This window comes from Pelophylax lessonae (assembly GCF_965119305.1).
Source record: "Pelophylax lessonae genome assembly, chromosome: 5".
Classification (NCBI taxonomy): domain Eukaryota; kingdom Metazoa; phylum Chordata; class Amphibia; order Anura; family Ranidae; genus Pelophylax; species Pelophylax lessonae.
In genome coordinates, this window is record NC_138772.1 from 401,430,097 (window position 1) to 401,454,103 (window position 24,007).

The window sequence follows — 24,007 nt, forward strand, 5'->3', positions numbered from 1 at the left end:
GCCCTGACAAAGGCATCTCCCAGACGACTGTGGCCCGTCTTCAACGCTATGCCCTATTCTTGGGAGCATATAGCTACAAAATCCAGTATCGCAGCCATGATGCCAATGCTAATGCGGACGCCATGTCCCGGCTGACAAGGACATTAACAGACTCTTCTCCACCTGTCAAGAGTTGTCGTTACACTAGCCTGTCCTTTCTGTCTTCTGGGGAAGTAGCAGCCCATACAGCCAAGGATACCTTCCTTCAGACAATACTCTCCTGGGTACGGTACGGTTGGCCTGCAACTGTCACACAGGATTATGAACCTTACTTCCGTAGGCGTCTGGAATTAACTGTGGCTGGCAACTGTGTTTTATGGGGAGACCGAGTGATCGTTCCACAGACCCTCCGGAGACACATTCTGGACTTGCTACATACTGGTCATCCCGGGGGCACACGTATGAAACAAAAGGCCCGAGGCTATGTGTGGTGGCTGAACCTCGACTCCGATATCACGACATATGTGAATGCGTGTGCTGGATGTGCACAAACTGCAAGAGACCCTCCTCGAGGGTGCGTCCAGCCCTGGACTTGGCCCACGGTCCCCTGGTTTCGCCTACACTTGGACTTTGCAGGCCCGATCAGAGGACACACCTTTTTGATCATTATTGATGCCAATTCAAAGTGGCCTGAGGTCATTCCTGTTACCCAGCCAACGACTAAGGCGACGATTTCCATACTGTTACATCTCGCTGCTACGTTTGGATACCCCAGAGAAATTGTCACAGACAACGGTGCACAATTCACAAGCCAGGAGTTTCAGAGTTTCCTGACTGCCCACAACATCAAACACAAGTTGACCGCACCTTACCACCCGGCTACAAATCGTCAAGCAGAAAGGTTTGTACAGACCTTCAAACGCTATTTCAAAGCTACTGTGGCTACAAGTAAACAACAGTCCCTGTCACCCCAACAGCTGGACTCCTTCCTTTCTGCTTACAGAACCACACCACATGCAACTACTGGGAAAACTCCAGCTGAACTACTTTTGGGTCGGCAGCCATGGACTGTTTTGGATATGCTCCGCCCTCAAACGGTCCAGGAACATGTACGGCAGTCCCAAGACAAGAGGGTCGAACACGACGAGATTCCCCGGTTTACAGCCCAGCAAAAGGTATGGGCTCGATCTTATGGCGCTTCCAACACTCGTTGGCTTCCTGCTATAGTCGCAGAGACTTTGGGACCCAAAATGTATCGGGTCTGCCTGGAAGATGGTTCCATTTGCAGAAGGCATGCGGACCAATTGCGTCCTCGTTCTCAGCTGCCCGACTCCCTGACATCGGCTGCACCTCCAGTGTCTCAAGGATCTGCTCCTACCGGATCAGGAGGCATTGAGACTGATGCTTGGGGAGACTCTGAACTTTTGAACTCCGCTCCAACAGAGCCCTCCAGCCCTGGTCCAGAGGTCTGTTCATCCTCTGAGATAGGGGATCCCCTCTTGGCCCCGCCGGTGTCCATTCTGGCCAGCCCTGCTTCCTCCGGCCCCGAGGCCCTGGGTGTCCGTCCTCAACGACACTGTCGCCCTCCTGACCGGTTTCAAATGCAAGAGCGGTTACGAGACTTTCGACGGGCCCACCGAAAGTGATCCGCTGCCATGTTCTCCCCGTAGCGTCCCTGGAAGTTGTTCTCACATCCGGACGCGGAAGAAGCCATGTAAATCTCCTGAGTTTGAGGACTGTATTGGACAATTATTAGTTACTGTTTTATGCCTGTTCTCGTTTTGTTGTGTGTGTTTTTTTTTTTTTTTTTTGTTGTTTTTTTTAGGGATGGATGGAAGGTGTTATACCTGAAGGGTTTCACATGTACTGTCACTTTAAGGCTGGCTCCACCCAGGAGGATTGACAAGGGTCAAGGGGCAGAGTGGCCATCTTGGAGACACGTGTAGAGATGTATTGATATGCAGAGCTGTCCTGTAATGCTGTACAGAGAGTCCTGAATAAACAACCGTTGTTCCAGATCAGAGTCCTGTGTCTCTCACAACACGGAGAATATAACATTTACAATTTATTTTATACTTATTATGACATGTACTTGTATACCCTGTTCGATATGCTATGTTTATTGGGATCCACTGCATGGCATTACTGTCTTTATGATGCTACAACTGTGCATACAAATAAATCAGATTACATGTGTACCATTTCATGTTTTTTGTTTGGATGTGTATGCACATATACTCTTGTCTATAATTTTTGATGGTCATTTTCAATCACACGCCTCATTTAAAGTCCCAAAACCCCCCCTTTTTTTCATCTGTACTTTGCTTGTCTGTACTTATGACATTTTGTTCAATATAACAAAAAAAAATTCTGATTTAAAAAAAAAAAAAATCTGCAGAAGATTAAATCATTTTCCTCACTTTATGTATTGGTTTTCTGGATGTACTTTGCTGTACAACTGAGTAGAAGAGGGCAATAAGAAGGCAGCTTAAGCCTAGTACACTTTTTTTTTTTTTTTTTTTCGTTCAACCCAGCGGACTGAACATTGGAGCCATTGTACTAACAATCCTATGTTAGTACAGACATCTCCCCTGCTGAGCTATTGTGTTCTGACTGGGGGACACCCACCCCCCAGAACACTCCGGTCTTTGCTCTCAGCCATTGGTTGCCATACACACGGGCCAAATGTCAAACGTTTTTTTTTTTTTTAAACCGGCTGATGTCGTCCGACATTCGGTCCATGTGTACTATGCTTTAGGGACCGACCGATATAGTTTTTTCAGGGCCAATACTGATTTTCCGGCCACCCTTCAGGCCGATAGCCGATGTTAGGTGACGATATTCTGCACATTTAACGTTTTTTTTTTTTTTTTACACTGTCCTTTTAATTTTTTTTTTTTTTGATCACTTATATTGCTGTCACAAGGAATGTAAACATCCCTTGTGACCATAATAGGCAGTGAGAGGTACTCTTTATGGAGGGATCTGGGATCTAAAAGACCCCCGAACCCCTCCTCTGCACCTAAAAGCATTCAAAAGGCAAAGTTTGGCTGTCTTTAATACTGTCTTTTTTTTATTTTTTTTTTTTTTTAATCTGGCACCTTTTAAGGCTTCAGTAACCGGAAGTGATGTCATGACATCGCTTCGGGGTTACTACATTGGATACCCAGTCAAAGCTGATTCTGGCTTTGTTCGGGTCTTCGGCCAGCTGGCAGACATACCTGGTGGTCGCTCGGGCCTCCCAGTCCCTTCCCGCTGCTTGTAATAGTCGAGCGGCTGCTTAGCTGCATCGGTTGCTATTACAAGAAAGCCGACCGTCGGCTCTAAAAAACGGTACCGGGTTGATGTCTGTAGCTGCAGGCATCACTCCGGTACAACCACTTATAGCAATATCGGCTATATCGGCAAGTTTGTGGTTGATACCCATGCTTTAAAAAAGTGAATATCGGCCCCACTGATAATCGGTCGATCCCGACTAGGCTTTACCATTGCTGGTGTTTTACCAACCTGGTCACTACTGCTACTTGTTACCGTTGTTATTATCGGGAAAGAGATCATAAGGCTTATATATTTATTTTTGGGGTAGGGGGCAGGACTCCCAACAACTTCTCTTCATTCCAGCCAGTAAGTAAAAATTTTCCAGTCTTTTGGCTATCCAGACTGTGCAGTCCCTAAGATCGTCTCCACACAGACTCACCACGTTATCTCATTCAGCCTTGTGACAAATAAACTGCCTTACTTGGGTCTGTACAGGCTCCTATCTAATTACATACGGTCACTTAGTACCTCTCTCAGGTGATGTTCTGGTCAGATCTTCTCTCCTTAAAGCCAGAATAGACACTTGGAGACACTCAGTTTGCCTCCTGGAAAAGAGCCCAAACCATAGACAACCCCTTGACTAAAAGAGCTATGCACACCTGCACAACCATGATATTGGTTTTCAGTAAAATGAGGACCTAGCGTTCGAGGTCTCATCCCTCCCAAGTCTCAAAGCCTCTGGGCTCCAGAACCTGCAAATCAAGTTTTCTCCATTTAGAACAGACATACTGGAGCCCCTTAACCTACAAAAGTAAGAAAAGAACCATGGGTGACATTCTGACACTGACAAGGTGCAGTGCTGTCACCCTCTCTTTCCCTATCTCTTCTGGGCTTGTTCTGTAATGTTCAAAAAATTTTAAAGTTTACTAAGCCACTTAGTTCTTATGTTCAGGGTGATACCCCAGTATATTTACACATTAGTACCCCTTAAGTCAATCAGCATTGAATTTACAATTTTGATTGTCCTAGAGCAGGATGGGAGGTGTGACACAGAGTTAAGTTCCTGGATTTACATGGCTAAATGGCCAAATTGGTGTAAAATTAGAGATGATAAAACTGTGTGCACCTCTTAAGCCTAGTACACACCATTCAATTTTTTTTTTTTTTTCAACCCAGCGGGTTGAATAAAAAAACCTGACTGCTCCAGTCGGAGCCACTGTGCTAAAAATCCGTTGTTAGTACAGCGATCTCCCTTGCTGTTCTATTGTGATCTGACAGGGGGACGGCCCTCCGCCATTTGCTGAGAGCGCTGGCCATATTCTGGTTTTCCAGCATGCTCATTCTACTGAAGCCAGCTTATGTAGGGCTGGCTGCCATACACATGGGCCGAATATCGGACGTTTTTTTTATTGAACCAGCCGATATCACCCGACATTTGGCCTGTGTGTACCGGGCTTTAGTGAATTGCCCACCTCGCTGCCAAAGGTTTTCTTCTTTCCTCTGGACCAGGATGGAGTCCTGCTCCAGTGTTTTCTTTCTCCTTTCTTTCCAGCAATGGCGGCATCTACCCAGTAGACTTGAATGAGGCTGTATACCAAAACCAGAGATCTATGTACAGCCACATAAGGCTATAGGGACTCTATGGGCAGCCAAACACTGGAGGGAATTACTTTGTGATCTTCTTCTTCTTTTTTTTTTTTTTTTTTTTTTCGTCCAACCAGATTTTTGAACAAAAAAATAATACGATTTCCCACATCCACACATTGCCCACCTCGCTGCCAAGTGTTTTCTTCTTTCCTCTGGACTAGGATGGAGTCCTGCTCCAGTTTTTTCTTTCTCCTTTCTTTCCAACAATGGCGGCATCTACCCAGTAGACTTTGAATGAGGCTGTATACCAAAACCAGAGATCTATGTACAGCCACATAAGGCTATAGGGACTCTGTGGGCAGCCAAACACTGGAGGGAATTTCTTTTGTGATCTTATTTTTTTTTTTTTTTTCGTCCAACCAGAGGGTTGAACAAAAAAATATGATTTCCCCCATCCACACATTGATCATTTGGGAAAAAACGTGACAGCCTGGTTTGTACGCAAATCAATTAACTGCCTGATTTATGTAAAACCAGCTTGCCCATTCATGTATCAAAATTTGGCTGGTCTCTGCTAAACAGGTCAAATTTTGATCCATGTACAGTAGGTCGGACTTTGAGGATGTAAACACTGGACACTGGATAGGGTTGCAACTGTGATGAAGTAAGCAAGTGGCTGGGGTGGGGGTTGGTGCAGTGTGGCAGATTGGCATGCACTGGTGGAGGAGAAGCTGCCAGGGTGAAATTGTTTATCAGTAAGTGACTTTAAAGATGATAACCAATAGTTTGCCATTGCAGTTATTTATTTATTAAATTAACTCTAATTTATTTTTATTTTTGGTGCACATTTGTAATTTTACACTTTTCTCTGTATGCGTATCTATGCCAGCAAAAAATATATGTATAGGTCTTCATCTTATATATATACGTACATGCATACATACATACATACATACATACATATATATATATATATATATATATATAATATATATATTTTTTTTTTTATTATTGTTTATTTTTTTTTTACTTTAACCAATCCCAGCAATTTGTATATGTTTTCATATGTCTCACAGATATACCGTATGTATTAACCCCAGCAATGTGTTTGTGTTTTGCAGGAATCACAGCCCATTGATGAGCTTTGGCGCTAGTTTTGTAAGCTTTCTGGTAAGTGCTGAAAATTAAATCTGCCTCGTTATGTATGTAGTGCATGTGTTTAAACACCTCCAGTCCGAGACTTTTATTGCACTTTTTGTTCACATGTAACAATTAGTATTTTTTGCTAAAAAATTACTTAGAATCCCAAACATTATGTATATTTTTTTAATGTAGAGGCCCTAAAGAATAGGTGGGTTTTGCAATTTTTATGTCATACGGTTTTTTTAAATGCAGTTTTTGGGAAAAATAAACTTTTTTTAAAAAAAAAAAACACAATACATTACCCAATTTGTTTGTAAAATATAAAAGATGTTGTTACACCAAATAAATAGATACCAACATGTCTCGCTTTAAAATTGCGCACACGCCCATGCAACGTGACAAATTATGCACATTTTTAACAGGTTACCACTTTAGATTTACAGAGGAGGTCTGGTGCTAGAATTACTGCACATGATCTGATGTTCGCTGTGGTACTTCACATGTGTGCGATTATCGCTGTTTGCATGCATGCGGGACAGATGCACACGTTTGCCTTTGAGCACAGGCGGACGGAGACAATTTCATTTTTTTTTTTTTTTTTAAAGTATCAATTTTATTTTATTTTTTTTAATTTTTGCACTGTTGCTTAGTTTTTTTTTTTTATCACTTTTTTTCTGTCACAAGGAATGTAAACATCCTTGTGACAGCAATAGGTACTTGACAGGTACTCTTTATGAAGAGATCTGGGGTTTATAAGAACCCAGATCCCTCTTCTGCACTTAAAAGTATTCAAAAAACCAAAATCAATGTATTTGAATGCTTTAGATCCTTAAAAAAAATGCTGCCGATTGTTTCCGAGTTAACCGGAAGTGATGTCATTTCATCACTTCTGGGTTACTATCGCAAAAAGCCAATCAAAGCCGATCCCTTGGCGGACGCGCCGGCTGGTCGCTTGGATTTACTGGTGGGATGGGAGAGCCTAAAGCAGGATGGGAGGTGTGAAAAAGGTGTTAGTTCCTGGATTTACATAGCTATCCAATAATCCAATGTTAGTACAGCAATCTCCCCTGATGTTCTATTTTGTGTTCTGACAGGGGGACAGCACCCCGCCATTGCCATGTCATCACTTCTAGATTACTATTGCGAACTGTCGATCAAAGCTGATCCCTTGGCAGACACGCCGGCTGGTCGCTTGGATCTCCCGGTGGGATGGGAAAGCCCGAGCAAGCCACAGGAGGGGATGTAACCTCCCGCTGCTTGTAATAACAATCAAGCAGTTAGTTAGCCACACCGGTTGCTAATACAAGAGAGCTGGCTGCCAGCTCTAAAAATATATATATACTGTAGCTGCAGGCATTATCCTGGTATAACCACCTGAAGTCCAGCGACATACGGGAAGTGGTTGATAGACTTTACGTATCTATGTTTGACATTCTTTCTCTATCTTGTTTAGTCCACCCACCTATACATGGTATAATTAATTACCTGTCAGTAAATACGTTTTATCTTTTTTGTATCAGAGATCTGGCCCTGCTCTCTTGCCTTCATTGTATATTTCCTCTTCTGCATTGATTTATACTCTGCAATATTTGATTTTAAAATCAAGAAGTTCGTCATAGATATTAGAGATATAAATAATGCTGCCATTGAAATAGGTATTTATTCCAGTTACCACTTCCTAGTGTTGTATATGGGTGTTCAACTTCCCTGTGTGAGAAGTTTACCTTGGAGTGGTCTGGAGAGTGGAGTACCCAGCCCATCCAGCACTGTACGAATCAGAAGATTATTTTCCCAAAAGGTTTTTGAGGGACCTCTGGTTATCCTTTAGCACAACAAAAAAAACTGTATTGTGATTTTAAATGGCAAGGTTGTGTGACAGATAGAATCCAATTCATCATGTGTTTCCAAGAGCCAAAAACGACCGCAGTTGTCAGACACTCATTGGCATCTGAAGTCACCTGTCGCCCATAAATAAGTAAAATAGGAGGATCTGTAGGCTGTAGACATACGCATAGTTATATCTTTGTTCAGCATTGGCATTGGGAAAGATGTGCCTTTTTTTGAACTGTGTGCAGTGGACCCTCTTCAATCAACTCATGTGGAAAGATCCCGTTTCATGTATTTCACATTTGTAGCTATTATACATTACTGGGATTTCATTTCACTAGGACCGTCTCATGTTAAAGCACTGTGCAATACTTGTTTGCTGACTTCCCTTAGCTCCCCTCTGCCCATTATAGTTGCTGTGTCATGTATATTCATAATCAAACAGGAAAATGTGGACTCCATTGAACTTAGGAGAAACACGTAAAGCAGCAGTTTGTTTAAGAATAAACTTCTGGTTCATTTTTTGAACCAGAAAGACATTTGACCTCCTTGTCTGATAGTAACATGCCTTTAAAAGGAAAACTATGGCATAATTAAGAAGCAGGACATTTATTTTTAGATGAGATGCTGAAACTGCATATACTGGGCCTAAAGTATAATCCTACATAAATAATTTCATTGCCATTTACTGTAAGCTACAGGCGCATACATTGTTGATTTCTGAAAGCATCAAGGCAGATTTCTTTGACCCTGGCAACACATGATGGCTATCATGAAATATGATTGTATAAAAGTTCTAACACTACTGGAAACAAGAGAAAAGACTTTTGGGAATAACACATACATAGGAGAAAATATATTAAAATGTAAATGGGCCAACAGAGAAGGCCTTGATGGCCCTGATGGCCCACCACTGCTTGACCCCTACTGGAGGGGAGGATGGGCCACCTAAATTAGGTCTCTTCAGCCGAAATCACATACCCAAATTCATTTTAAGGCCGAAGACTATGAAGAAGGGTGTGGAGGAAGGGAGTTGTGATTACATTGTAGGTCTGCGTTAATCCACTATCATTTACCTCCCTTTTTATGGGACAGTAGGCAGGATTTCTTATCCTAATTACTTATCTAAGATTAAAAAGGCAGACAACTGTACTTGTGGAAAATAATTGGCCGCGGCCATTTATTATTGGTTTTAAAACTTTAATAAATATAGATGATAAACATACAACACTTGTGACAACCCAGCCACCACAGCTCAGCCTGCATAATAAATAACTCAGTTAAAATCATCACTTTCACATATATGTAAAAACCGCCCCCCTTTGCTAAACGCAACGGTGACCTACCACATAAAAACAGCCGCGACAAGGGAAGGGGTGGGGGGTGGGGAACTGCACTGGTCGAGTCTTCTGAGGCGAATTAGCCCCTCTGAGGCGATCCCTTCCTTATATAGGGTCCCCAGAAGCTCTAGAAACTTCCTTAGCTGCTCTCTTCCTATAGGTGCACTGACCCCTGCAGAGCTAAAAGACCAACCCACTACAGCTGTTTTCCTCAGGATACAACCATTCTTCCCTCCCCTTTTTCCCTGAGGAAAAAAGGAGGGAAATAATGACTAGTCTATAACTAAAATCTTTCCCGCCACTCTCCCATGAGGAAAAGAGGGCTATTCAGCCTTCCCTTTTCCTTTCATTCTAATAACAGATGGCCTAAATTGTAGAGATGTCCAACGCCCTTAAAACCTGTTTGTGGTCTCCCTACTTTTAAAAATCATTGAAAACATTAATTGTATCATTTGAATGGAGTTGTCGCTCGTCTGCTTAGTAACATAACAAGGTTAAAAAAGACCTATGACCATGAATAAAGAAATAAAAATACCCTGAATCCTCAAACCCCAAAAAGCAATTGACCAATATAATGATGAAACTCCTATATACTATATATATAATGGGGTGTAGGCATTTTAGATATAAATGCTGGTCAGAGGAGTTTAACCGACAAATGCCAGTCTTGCTTTTTAATTCTATCAGAGGACTTGTCTATTTTATTTTCATGTATATTCTGTCCAGCTTTGTGTGGCGCAGACTGTCTGTGAGTTGCTTTCTGTTCATGAGTCCTAGATATGTCTGCTCAGGGCTCAGCTTTTATCAGTTATGACTGTCAAATGTACATAACCGTAGAGAAGTCTAAATTGTCTGTGACAGATGCATAATGTAAAGACACAGCACACTTCTGATGACTTCCAATGAATAAGTCTGGAACTGCAGACATGGCAATATGCTTGCTGAAATAAAAACTAGCACTTCAGGTTTTAATTGGGTGCAATAAAGTGCGCCATGTGCTGCTTCAACCATTCAAAATCCCATTTATTTGTGTGTATGGTAGTATGGTACACCTAGAGATACTCCTTACCGCACCCTCCAAAATCCAGCACTGCATTCCTGACAAACCAATCGCCAATTCTGAATGCCGTTACATGGGCAGGATGGAGGAGCTTGCTTAGCCTTGGCAAGTTTTAAGTTAGAGATGTAGCACCCTACAAGGTAGGTGCTAGGTAAAGTATAGTGGGCCTTGGCTGCCTAACAGCAGGGCCATGATTTTCAGCTGGGCTGTCATGTTTTCCAGGTGTGGCTGTTGAGACTGGGGAGTCTCCCCACTGTGCTCTATGAGAGGGCTCTCATTGGCAGTGGAGGAAACCCAATCAATGGCACACTCAGGCCTGTACCTACCCCAGAAAGGCAGATTCTGCCGCACAGGATTCTGGGAGTGGATATAGGTTTGAGGGGAGTGCATGACACAGAGTCCCAGGAGGGAGAGGACGGCTGTCTCTCCTGTCAGAAGGCTCGGGCGGCTTGCCTGAGGGGACAGAGTTAAGAGCTGAGCTGAGCTGCAGAGAGGATCCGGGGTGCCGAGGACCAGCGGAGCAGAGGGGGTCCAGTTTCAGAAAGCATTCCCAGTTCGTGAGTACTGCAAACTGCCCCTGGGGGTCTGCCTAGCTGAGAGGGGACCACTCCGGTGAAGGTCCAAGGGATCTAGGAGCTAGCTAGCAGTAAAGGGGTGCCAGTATTGACCCTGAAGTGCAAAGAGGGTGCCTAGTGAGAGGACCCTGAAGTTCAGAGTGGGTGCCTAGTGAGAGGACCCTGAAGTGCAGAGGGGGTGCCTAGTGAGAGGACCCTAAAGTGCAGAGGGGGCACCAGCGGTTGGGCCCTGAAGTGTTAAAGTGTACAGCGTGTAGTGTACAGTGTTAGGAGTTGCAGCAGCACAAGCAGTTACAAGGAGCTACCTCAGTCAGAAAGGAGCTGTATCCAGGACTTTTGAGTCAGTTCTCAGTACAGTCCAGGACCTTTTAAGCAAACCAGAGTGTCAAAAGTCAAGTCCAAGTACAGTTCAACAAGTCAGTACTTTTAAAGCACCAGCAAGCGTTGGTCGGCATCCAGCTGGCGTCAAGACAGCGCTGGAAGGCATTTTTTCTCCAGAGTGTCCCAAGTTGTATCTAGTTGAGCCAGAGGAGTATCCCACTCATTCCTTTCTCCTCCATCCCCATTATCAAATAAACAAAAAAAAAAAAAGATGTCGGAATGGTCATTGTCTCCAATCTCACACTTGGGTATTCAGCTTAAATAGGCTGAAGGTGTCACCGGTAACCATGGCAGACCCACATCAGGCCCAATGCCTGGAAAACCTGCTACAGATAGAACTTTACAGAAATTTTAGGGAGCTCCAGTGGCAACTCAGTGAGGAAGTGAGCACAGACTATGTATAAGCATGTATGTTTTGGTGCTTTTTTGCAACCTTTCATGTTGCTTTCATTTTTTTTGTAGTAACTACAGATTCACGGTTACCCAACATTTCATAATCCTGATATGTGCCTGCTGTACTATGCACTTGTATAAAATGTATCCTGTTCTCTTTGTATTGCTTCCTTTGTGTGAGATCCCTGAGAATTCTGCCCGTCCCTCTGCTTTCCTATTAAAAACTAACAACACTAAGCAGGAGAGCACACCATGGTCAGTTACAGACTAACTCCTTTTGTCATCAACTCCCATGGTTCCTTAACATGCCCAGGAAGATGCATTTCTCTGCTTTCCTCCCTCACTAGCTGAGAGAGGCCATACCTGAAGAGCCAGAGGTAGTCAGGCAAGTGATTTGCAACCAGATGAGAGGCCCTTCACTGTCAGAACTTGTGGGTATACAGCCAAGCCAGAACTTTTTCAAGAGACCCAGCTACTGTGGGGAGAACTTCCCCAGTTTCTACCAGAGTACTCCAGTTTGAGTGGGATGGCCCTTGGCACTTGGACAACTCTAGCTGTTCACCTGTATTACCAGAACAGCCCTGGTACTCTACTGTTAGGCTCCGTTCACATGTAGGCGTTTTGGGGGAGTTTTTCTGCTCTAGGATCAGCTCTCAAAACGCCAAACAAGACAAATCCTATTCATTTCAATGGCCCCTGTTCACATCTGAGCGTTTTGACGCTGTGCGCAAAACGCCCAACGCTCAAAAAAGTACTTGAGCTTCTTTTTGGGCAGATTACAGGCGTTTTCCATTGGTCTCTATTCAATCTAAAAACACCTGCACAAAAAACGCCTGTAAAACGCGGTAAAAAACGCGTGAAACCGCTACGCTCAGGTGTGAATGTAGCCTTATGGATGGTGTCTGGGGATAATGGCAAGTTGTTTTCTGTACCGTTTACGGAAGTTGTGATTCTCAGCTTGACTCTGTTGTGAGTCTTGGGCCCCTTTTATGCTTGAGCGACCTGAAAGTCGTTTGACTTTGATGTGACTTGCAGCAATGCCTATGTAATCTTGAGGTCTATGGACCTCAAGTCGCATCAAAGTGAGACCCAAGTAGTGCAGTGTCTACTTTGAAGTCGCTGCGACTTAAAGTTGCACAGATATGAACGATACTCATTGGAAATCATGGGGTAAGAGTTGTCATGCGACTTTGCAGTCCCAAGTCACAGGACAAGTCACACAAGTGTAAAAGGGGCCTTATGGAGACTATGCTATGCAACCACACACAAGTGGTCGAGTCACAGAGGCATTGCTGTGAAGAGTCCATGTTTTTGTTCAGCTTTTATTATAATGTATTTTTTATATATTTTTGCCTTCCTGGATGAGTTTTAAACTCTGATCATTCGGGTTGACTATCCATTTTAAGTACATAAAGCAATATTCCCCATGTACTTTCCTTTGGCTCAGTGGTATCCTAATTGCTTTCACTTGTGCGCCCCTCGGCAACCCATATCCATAAACTTTACCCTCCATATTAACAAAATGTTTGCAATTAACATAGTTGCTGGTATTTAAAATTTTTATTTTGGAGCTGTAAATAAGTGGCCCAATAACGGGTTAAAAAAGCAATGGCCCAAAGTGCCTTGGGCCACAGGCAGATGTTTGGCTGCGACGGGCATATGGCAGAATGTGGTGACAGTGCAGTGGTCACACAGTATTGTGTCCGATGAGGCAGTGAGCACTCGGGCACCATGAGGCTCCCCTTCCCAGGCTCCCCCAGAGTCCTGCAGGGTGTTGGACTGTTGTTGTGCAGAGTGCTGCAGTGCATAATGTGGCCCCTGGTGCTTGGGTGGGCCGCTGCTGTACAAACTAAAGGGGAGAGGTGGAGAGTACATGGCTTGGCAGTGTTCTATGATTGCTGTTGGCAGGCGGCACTTAAAACGGACCTTCACCCCTAGATCAACTAAGGCTCTATGCACTACCCTCTGCAATTTTAAAGTGGAATTGTGCTGCACCTGAGCACCACAAACCAAAAATATTTAAGTAATTTTTAATCAAAGCAAACTCACCCATATATCCATGTGTCAATGCTTTATTTTGCTGAGAAATCACTTTAAAAGTAAGCATTTCTAGCTGCGGCCATCTTCAGTAAGGGCAGATGATTCATGTAGCAATAGAGTGATTGTAAAGTCTCTTTTTTTTTTTTTTTTATACTTACCTACTCTATGCACTCAGTTTTGCACAGGGCAGCCCTGATCCTCCTCTTTTTGGTCCCTGACTGGAGTTCCTAGTCTCTCCCTCCTGTTGAGTGCCCCCACAGCAAGCAACTTGCTATGGGGGCACCCAAGCTGAGCTGCAGCTCCATGTATCCATTCAGACACAGAGCTGCCATTCGGCCCCACCCCCTCTCTCTCCTGATTAGCTGAGTTTGACAGCAGCGGGAGCCAATGGCGCCACTGCTGTGTCTCAGCCAATCAGGAGAGAGAGTCCCGGATGGCTAAGGCAGTCATGGACATCTCTGGATAGAGAGGGGGCTCAGAAAAGTATTAGGGGGGCTGAGGGGGGCTGCACACAGAAGGCTTTTTATCCTAATGCATAGAATGCCGTAAGATAATAAAAACCTTCTGACTTTACAACCCCTTTAACTTCCTGGAAGCAATCTGCCCTTAGCTCAGGCATGCAGGCAGGAGGGTTTGCTTGAAAAACAAAAGGGAAAACAGGCGCCTCAGAGTAAGAACTGTGACATTTATAAGGTACATTAAAAACTTACATCTTGGTAAATGTAGGTATGTGGATCATGCGGTGTCCGGGATCGGCATGGGGCCACTGCTTCTGGTCAACTGTCCTCACTTTGTATCCGGTTCCGAAATGAAATGACGTTAGTGGAATAAAACCGAGGCTTGGACCGCAGGGTGAGCCGCACCGTTGCCGTCTGGAATCTACCGGCTTGCTGACGATGTGTTTCGGAGCATGCGCACTGCGATGGAAAACCAGTGAGCGTTCCTTTTTCAAGCTGGCTTCACAGTCGGTTCCGTACTGTGCATGTGCAAAGCCTGCTGTGCTCTGTGAATGAGCCCTCTCATGGGGGGGGGGGGGGTAAACTTCCAGCTGACTTCACCGCGGCAAAATGAGGTACCCACTCCCTCCTCGCCCCTAAATTGTGTCAAATGTGGCAGCGGAAGGGGGCGGGGGAGGCAGGCAGGTGGAGATTCCCCTTTTGGGTGAAACGCCACTTTAAATAGTGTTTAGTTGGTGGTGCTCATATGCAGTGAAGATCTGCTTTAGGTTAGGAGCTAACATGGCTCAGTGGGCTACAAAGAGTGTTTTAGAAATGGTAAATGTCACATTCTTGCTGTACAGACAGGTATTTTGCATACATATTTGTAAATGTCGTTATAAAGCCTTTGACATAGTTCTAGTGAACCTTTAAATACTGTTTTGCTGTTTTTGGGAAGTGACGGGATGGTGTTGTGTGTTTAACTAGGAGTGTTGCCTTTGGTTGACGAGTATATTGCCTCTGGTTGACGAGTATATTGCCTCTGGTTGACGAGTATATTGCCTCTGGTTGACGAGTATATTGCCTCTGGGTGACGAGTATATTGCCTCTGGGTGACTAGTATATTGAACTGCTGTGACTGCACAGCTCGGCAGCATTGACCTTGGTGTGGTCTGCTTACTTCCCTGTCTAAACATAGATACAGGACTTTGCATCCTACCTAAAGGCCAAGCACAGCAACCACAGCTTGTGAGTGAAGGGCTGATTTAGAGGAAGTTGCATGCTGCAACATTTGTGCGATCTCTGGATTTTATAGCTTGGAGTGAGCCATCCTTTGATTTATTGTGGGTTTCCAAGTATGTCACTTTGCCTGTTTTCCACCTACCATCTTCTACTTACTGTTTTACTGTGCTTCCTTGCAAAACGCAGAGTGTTGTGATTGTAGCACAGAATACATTTGCAGCAATATGATTTCTAGTTTATTAGTGCAGTGAGAAGAACATCATAAAATACTTGTTAAAGGGGCAGTCCATCTAAAAGTGATATTTTAGTTATTGGTGTCATCTGGTGACATGAGTCACCTGAAGGCTTTTTATATCTCTTGGTAACTGGAGGTCAGATCTTCTTGTCATGGTTCCCAGATCTGTTTCTGCCCACTCTGTTAACCACTTAAGCCCCGGAAGATTTTACCCCCATTCCGACCAGGGGGTATTTTGCGATTCGGCACTGCGTGACTTTAACGGACAATTGCGCGGTCGTGCGACGCTGTACCTAAACGAATTTGGCGTCCTTTTTTTCCCACAAACAGAGCTTTCTTTTGGTGGTATTTGATCACCTGTGCGATTTTTTTGATCACGCGCTATAAACAAAAAAAGAGCGTCAATTTTGCAAAAATAGCAATATTTTTCACATTTTTTTATATGAAATTCCCCCCAAAAAAATGTAAAAATCAAAATTTTTTAACATTTTTGGCCAATTTGTTTTATGCTACCTATGTTTGGTAAAAAAAATCGCAAAAAGCGTATTTTGATTGGTTTGCGCAAAAGTTATCGCGTTTACTAACAAAGGGAAAGATTTTTGTCATTTTTGTTGTTTTTTTTTAACGCGTAATGGCGGCGATCTGCGATTTTTTTTTTTTTTTTGCGGTACTGCGACATTGCGGCGGACAGATCGGACCCTTGACTGACATTTTTGACACTTTTGGGGTTACCAGTGACATTTCTACAGTAATCAGTGCTATATATATGCACTGTTACTGTAAAAATACACTGGTAGTGAAGGGGTTAACTTTATTTGGGAGGGAGGGGCTGTGTGTGTCCCTAGGGGCGTGCTTTCTACTGTGATTGGCTGTGGCTTCAGCTGTAAGGACACTGATCAACGGATCTACATAGTAGATCCATGTGATCAGTGTCTTTACAGCGAGGAGAATGTCAGGCAGCTTGTTTACACAAGCTGCCTGACATTCTCCCTCTCCCCCGCCGATCGCCGAGTGACCGGCGGACATCGGGTCCGCTGGTCACACGCGCGGGGGGGTCCGTGACCGCGCGGGAGCGGGAGCGCGCCTCCGGCGGCGCGCGCTCGCTCCCTAGACCCTCACAAGCAAGCAACGTAGCCCTACGTTAGTTTGCCTGTGAGGGGCTGACCGCCGACGTAGATAGTCGTGCGGCGGTCGGCAAGTGGTTAAAGTGTTTCCCTTCCTCTTGCTTCCTCTTGCTTACTTCTACTAATTACTGGGCGGCACAGTGGTTAGCACTTTTGCCTAATAGCAAAAAGGTCGCTGGTTCGAATCAATCACGACACTACCTGCCTGGAGTTTGCATGTTCTCCCTGTGCCTGTGTGGGTTTCCTCCCACACGCCAAAGACATACTGGTAGGTTAATTGATCTAAATTGGCCCTAGTACAGTATGTGTACAGTATGTATGAATGTGAGTTAGGGACCTTAGATTGTAAACTCCACAAGGGTAGAGACTGATGTGAATGTACAATATATATGTAAAGTGCTGCGTAAATTGATGGCGCTATACATGTACCTAAAAAAAATTTACAAATCCAACAAGGAGAATGGAAACCCCTACATTTTTGCAGCAGAGGTTTGTGTCTGGAATCTAATTTTGCAGGTAGAATCCCCTTAACTCTACGTTTCCACTAGTGCGACTTGTCATGTGACTTTGGACACATAATTGGCCATTACAGCACTCAGCATCACTGAGCAGCCTGTTCTCTTGAATGTGTGCTTGGGGAATATTGCATTTGGTCTGGACACGTAAAGTCGCATGACAAGTCACAGCTCATTTAAATGGCACCCGTTCCCATCTATGCAACTTTGAAAAGGTGCCTGCACTACTTTGATGCGACTTTGATCCAGAGTGTAAAGTTGGATCAAAACTGCACTCAAAGTCGCATCCAAGTCGCACTCTAAATTGCAATTTAGGGGTCGCAATAGTGTAAACTGAGACTTTGAGTGTTCGGTACAGTTTAAGCCTAATTCCAATTTAAAATAAAATTAAAAAAATACAATTGCCCAAGACTTTTAAAAATCAAAAAAGCAACTGATGACTGACCATTAAGACTCACCCACTGCTGGCGGGAAAAGGACCAGTGATGTTGAAAATTTTGAAAATGAATAAATAACTAATATACATACAATCTCACACCTCCCAACTTTTTGAGATGGGAATGAGGGACACCTATTAGCAAAAGTATGTAGGCATAGGACACACCCCCTGCCACACCCCCTTAAAGGAGAATTATACAAAAAAAAGTACTTTATTTTTTTTTTTATTTTTTTTTATTTTTTTTTTTTACCACTACTATTCCTTTATATTGGCTTTTGAAATTTACAAGTGCAGAAATTTTAGAAACTGGATAAAAGGTTTAGCACTGTGAATTGCTTTTTAAAAGATAAAAAGTGTATTTTATATACAACTATATACAGTATTTAATTAGGATTTGTGTGTAAGTGTAAAATGATACATGTAGCTGGCTTTGAATAAGATATTTTATATGTTCATGTTTCCTGTTCTCTCATTTTTTTTTTTTTTTGTAGAATGCAATGATGACGTTTGAGGAGGAAAAAATGCAAGTGGCATGTGATGACTTGAAAATGACAGAAAAATTGTGTGAAAGTGAGGAAGGTGTGATAGAAACTATCAAAAACAAGATCAAGAAAAATGTAAGTAGTTGTCATTTTTATATACTGTAAAGGGTAACCGTTGTTTAAACTATGATGGGGCTAAGTGCCCTTCCTTTTACCCACTACCCTTGGTTGGAGGAAAGAAAATCGCTCGATTCTCCCATCAACACAGTCAGCGTTGATGGGGGAATCCCTCCTGCTGCTGCCAGAATAAAATGATCACTGCTGCCAGCTATAACCAGCGGCAGTGATTGTACAAAAAAAAAAAAACAAACAAAAAAAACAGACAACCAGCCTGCCCATAGATGATTCAATATTCGGCCAGTTCGTGTCAATCTGTCTGAATTTGGATCTCTCTATGGATGACTTAGGAGGCGTGATCTATGTCAGGTCAGAGAGATTTTCTGTCCTCTTGACTTAACTGGTTCGTCTTTTCTCTGTAGACCCTAATAGAGAAGCTGTCCAGGTTCAGTGACAACGCTTGGGTCTGGCAGTTGACTACTAAAGTGCTGCATTATAGGAAGACATAGAGAATGTTAAATACTTCCCCTGGGTGCACACAAAACCCAAAGATTATTATTCTGTGATATAATCTTGTCTGGTGTGCACACAGCAACAGGACTTTGTCGCCTTTCTGGAGCTGATGTGCCCACAAAAGGGAAACTAAAAGTTCTACACTTGTAATTTATTATTGTTGTGAACTGTCACTTTTAGGTGGAGGTAGGGTCCTTTCACATGGGCTTTGCACCTGGCAGGCTCCGTTTTGCTCAGCGGGGATCGACCTGCTGATCCCCACTGAGCAGGCACATGACAGGTCCGTCTCCGCCTACTTTGCAGAGACAGACCTGTCAGATCCCCGCTCTCCTCTATGGGAGATCAGATGAAAAAGGGACCGCCTGCCTGTTTTCATCCGATTCTATCCAATTCTCCAGACGGATGGAAAATAGTATTTCCATTTGTCTGGATTTTACAAACAGGATCGGATAGCGGCGGGTGTCAGCGAACATGTCACTGCTGACATCCGCTGCTCCATAGGGGTGCATGGAGTGTATGATCAGGTCCACCTGAAAAACTGACAGGTAGACCTGATCGGAAAGCCTGTGTGAAAGGGGCCCTAATGCTCCTTTTGGTATTTTAATGCTCCTCAAAGTTGAGGGAAACATTGTGTTGATCTCTGGTATGACATAGTTGCTAAGCTGCTGTATTTTGGTTACAACTTACACATGGACACTATGATGGCTATTTAAAAAAATAAATAAATAAATTGTGCCACTTCACAAGAGATAAGCTTGCTGTAAATTATTCTGCATCTTGCACTTCCAGGAGAGTTGAATGGCCTGATCCCTGCTATGCAGTTGTTTCAGGGCACAGTGATGGAGGGGCTGATGGGAGGAACCACTGATTGCAGAAAGAGACCAGGCACTGGGTAGCCTCAAAGGTGTCAAATGCAAGAAACTTTTCAGCAAGCTGACATCCTTTTTCAGTAATAACAGGGCTAACACCCTGGGCTTTGTTTAAATGGCTACAGAGTCTGTCTGTCTTGTTTGTGTAGACTAGCTAAACACTTTACAGGACAATTTACAGGAAAATAAACAATTTGGGCACGTAACTTCAATTAGATCATAAACAAAATACTTTTTCAGGTTGTTGCTTTTGCACCATAAAGTGAACCTGCTACTTTGTCCAAAATTGTCCACTTTCAACGATCACTTTTCATATTAATGACCTTTGTTCAAAGTCATACACTTACAAAATGCGCACACAAAATAGATCTCTTATAGATAATATTCTAAAAAAAAATTGCTATTTTAGACTAATTCCTGTTCAAGAAATTGATGAATTTTTGCTAGTGTGAATAGACTGTTTGTTTGTTTGTTCTTCACATGCTACTCATTGGTAAAACATCTACTTAAAGACAGATTTTTCATAGTTGCAAAAAACCATTCATTATGCGTATGCAGCAGAATTTTCAAGGTTGAAAGTCCTTAGTAAGCTGACCTGCTTACTCTTATTGATGTACAATTATCCTTTGTTCATTATCATTTTTATTCTTAAAGCAGGACTAAATCCTCCTATCCTTTACAGCCAAGGGAGCTGCCATCTTAAGCCCCGTACACACGATCAGATTATCGAACGATCTGTCGGCAGTTTTTTGTGGCATGCTAGTCTGATGTGGAAAGTGAAGAGGTTATTTTCATACGAATTTTCCCGCAGGACAGAATTTTACTTCAGAAGTGATGTCATGTGTTGGATTGCTTTGTATGTGTTCTTTCGTCTCTGAGCATGCCTAGTCTTGCTCTTAAGATTTTTTCAGTCGAAATCTGTACTAATGAGACGAAAATCAGATGTTGTATTACGGACGACAAAAATTATATAGCCTGCACATCAGGATTTTGTCAGCCGAAAAGTCGGAGTTGGCTGTCCAAAGCACCATACTAACAATCCGAAAATCGGCAGATCGGTCGTCGGACGAATTTTCCCTACAGATTTTCTTATCGTGTGTACGGGCCTTTAGTCTCTGCTTGATCTGTAGTTGCAAGTGGGAACACATGCTCCTGCAATTTGAAATGTGAATGGGGCCTACTCTTTATTAATGGGTTTAGTTCCACTTTAAGTACACTAACCCATAGCAACCAGTGAGAATACACCTGGCAGTAATCTGACCAAGACAATATGGAGTCTGATTGATATGGATTGCTGCAACTAACGCAGAATTATCTTCATGCATATGGATACCTGTTACATTTAACCTAAATGGATAGCTTCCATATATATTTAGTATTTAAGCCGTGTCAAAATGTGTAAAATACTTTATTTTGAAGAATTCCATAAATGTATCCCTTCATGTCCAGGAGTCTCAAAAGTGATAGGAAGTGGAATAAGAGCTTCATTCCAACTTTTATTTTTAAACAGGTGAACAAAGCCATTGTACAAAATTAAAGGGTTCATTTTTTTCTACAATTTTGCCACCAACCCCCCCATGCCGGTGCTGCTTTTCCCCTCCATATGTGTAGGCCGTGTATAGCCTGTCAGCATAAACTTTTTGTTATGCGACCTCCTCCCTCTATCCTGTGCACAATTTGAATAAGCCAGATTGATGGCCGAGGGTGCACTTATAACAAGTGGCCCAATGACTAAGAAATTCTTGCTGATGGACCACTCACTGCCTTTTTTTTTTTTTATTTAGTTATCCAGTAACTAACACACTTCCCGTTCTAGGATGGCTACACCCACCCTCTAACTCTATCTTTGGAGGAGCAATAAAGCTTCCCATGGACAGAAGCACCAGTGTAGAGGGTAGTGTTAGATAGTTACATAGCTAGTCTGGTTGAAAAAAGACACAAAAGTCCATCTAGGTCAACCAATAAAAAGGGAAAATCAAAAGAATACAATCCTATATACACAATCCCATACCCACAGTTGATCCAGAAGAAGGCAAAAAACCCCCAACAAAGCATGATCCAATTTTCTCCAGCAGGAGAAAAATTCCTTCCTGATACCTCAAGAGGCAATTGGATGATCCTTCGAACTATAACTGTTAGTATGCAGATGAACCAGTGGATTGCTATTGTCTGCCAAGTGTGACATGGGGCGCGACATAGGGTTTTCTTTTTACAGTGGCTGCAACACTTGTAAGATCCTGTGCGGATGCATGTAATCTTAAGTGAGCAGTCGAGGGGCAGCTCAGCTGCCTGTTTTTACAGCCCCCCTGGCTGCCCGTGTGTGTGCAAGGCCACATTAGCAAACACTTTTTAGAGTGGAACCCTACTTCAGTGCCTTAAAAAAGTATTCATACCCCTTGAACATTTTGCCATGTTACAACCAAAAATGGTAATGTATTTTATTGGGAATGTATGTGATAGACCATCACAAAGTGACACATAATTTGGAAGTGAAAGGAAAATGATAAATGGTTTTTAAAATGATTGACAAATATCTGAAAAGTGTGGCGTGCATTTGTATTCCGCCCCCTTTAGGCTCCTTTCACACACTCTGTCCGTTGGACGGAGTCCGTTTTTCTCAGCGGGGAATCGAGCCGCCTATCCCCCGCTGAGCAGCAGGAGGACAGCTGTGTCTCTGTGCGGAGACACAGCTGTCAAGCCTTCAGTTCCCCATGCATTTCTATGGGGGAAATCGGATGGGAACGGACCGTCGGTCCGTTCTCATCTGATCCGATCCGATCCGCTGGACGGATGGAAAATAGGGTTTCCATCCGTCCAGATTTGACGAATCGGAGCGGGTCGGATGTCAGTGGACATGTCTCCGCTGACATCCGATGCCCCCTAGGAATGCATTGGGGGACCGTTCAGATCTGCCAAAAAAACTGACAGGCGGATCTGAACAGTCCGCCTGTGTGAAAGGGGCCTAACAATTGCCTTCAGAAACCCCCTAATTAGTAAATGGAGTCCACCTGTGTGTAATTTTAATCTCCGTATAAATACTACAGCTGTTCTGTCAATTCCTCAGAGGTTTGCTAGAGAACCTTAGTGAACAAACAGCATCATGAAGGCCAAGGAACATACCAGACAGGTCAGGGATAAAGTTGTGGAGAAGTTTAAAGTGTAACTTCACTTTTGTTGAGAAAAAAACATTCCCCTCTGGGTGATCTATGTACATTGCAGGGATTTTAACAAACTTTGTTGCAGATTCCTACCTTTTTGTTCTGAAAAAATCGTTGTTTGTTCCTCTGTGCTGAGTGGGTCAAATGGGAGTGGTTTCATAATTATCAACGAGTTGTGCAGCTGCAGAGCTCTAATGAGGAAAGCTGCTGGGCCTGCATCCCTTTAGACGTGTTCCTATTGGGAGTATCTCACCAAAAATGAAATTTTTGTTGCAGGGGATGCCAGAAATCTGACTTGTATCTTAGGCAGACTTCTGGGAAAATTGGTGAGCCGATCACACAAGCAGGAAATTATGTTTCTGGGGTGTGGTCAGTACACATTCTGTGTACAGCACACACCCTCTTCAGGGACCAGAAAAGATGGCGTCATTTGCAGCTGAGGTCTCAATTTTCCATTGAAATTACGCACAAATGCCGACAGTCATTCTAAAGTCCAGTGGCTCTATCAGATATCAGACTTAACCCTAAAGTGAATTGGATTCTGCTGGAACTAAAGACCAAGCAAACCTTGCTGGGTTGTCTTCTAAAGACGTACTTGCACATCCAGCATTGTGCTGCTGCAATTTGCCACTGTATGCCAGGTTCCTTGCCACCATCTTCTTTACTTATGTCACTAGGGGGGCAGCTGTCCCTTCCAGGTTCTTAAAAATGGCACCCCTGATGATATGTTGGGGTACAGGTGTGTCATCAGGTGGCTTCAAAACACACTAGTGCTGCAGTGTATGGTTGAGGGGCCAGCAGTAGAAACCCGGGAGAAGATAACCTGCCTCCTGGAAGCTGTAGGTGATTGGAATGTCATTCTCATCTATGCAAGCATCCAGGTGGTGTCAGGAGGGTTTCTGGGGAAAAAAAAAAAGGATTTGGGGAAAAAAAGGAGAGCAGGTAGGAGTGAAATGAGGAAAAGTCTATTTTTGTAATAACACTTTCTGTAAATATTTTTCTTGCACCATTTTTAAACCATATTTAAAAGTCCTTAAGCTAAAGGGCATTTCCATGTTCTATAACACCATCAAACACAAAAATGTATTCCGAAAATCACCACATTTGGTCACTTGGGAAGGAGAACTTAAGCAAGTCTTTTCAGACACACAATGGCAAGTAGCCATCCGTGCCACTTATAAAGCGTCTAGATGTGTATCTCATTGGGAGCAGGCACAGAAACTCCTAACCCGTTGGTACTTAACGCCCTATCGTCTGTCTAAAATTTATGATGCCCAAAGCCCTCTCTGCTGG

General features: G+C 43.3%; 1 protein-coding gene across 1 annotated transcript in view; it reads left to right on the forward strand.

Moving 5' to 3' along the window:
• TTC39C (tetratricopeptide repeat domain 39C) overlaps window positions 1-24,007 on the forward strand; it is a 151,906-nt gene that overhangs the window by 82,181 nt on the left and 45,718 nt on the right. The window contains exons 2-3 of the mRNA XM_082258676.1: window positions 5,946-5,994; window positions 18,067-18,192. Of these exons, the coding sequence (XP_082114802.1) occupies window positions 5,946-5,994; window positions 18,067-18,192 (175 nt within the window). The remainder of the gene's footprint in view (window positions 1-5,945; window positions 5,995-18,066; window positions 18,193-24,007) is intronic.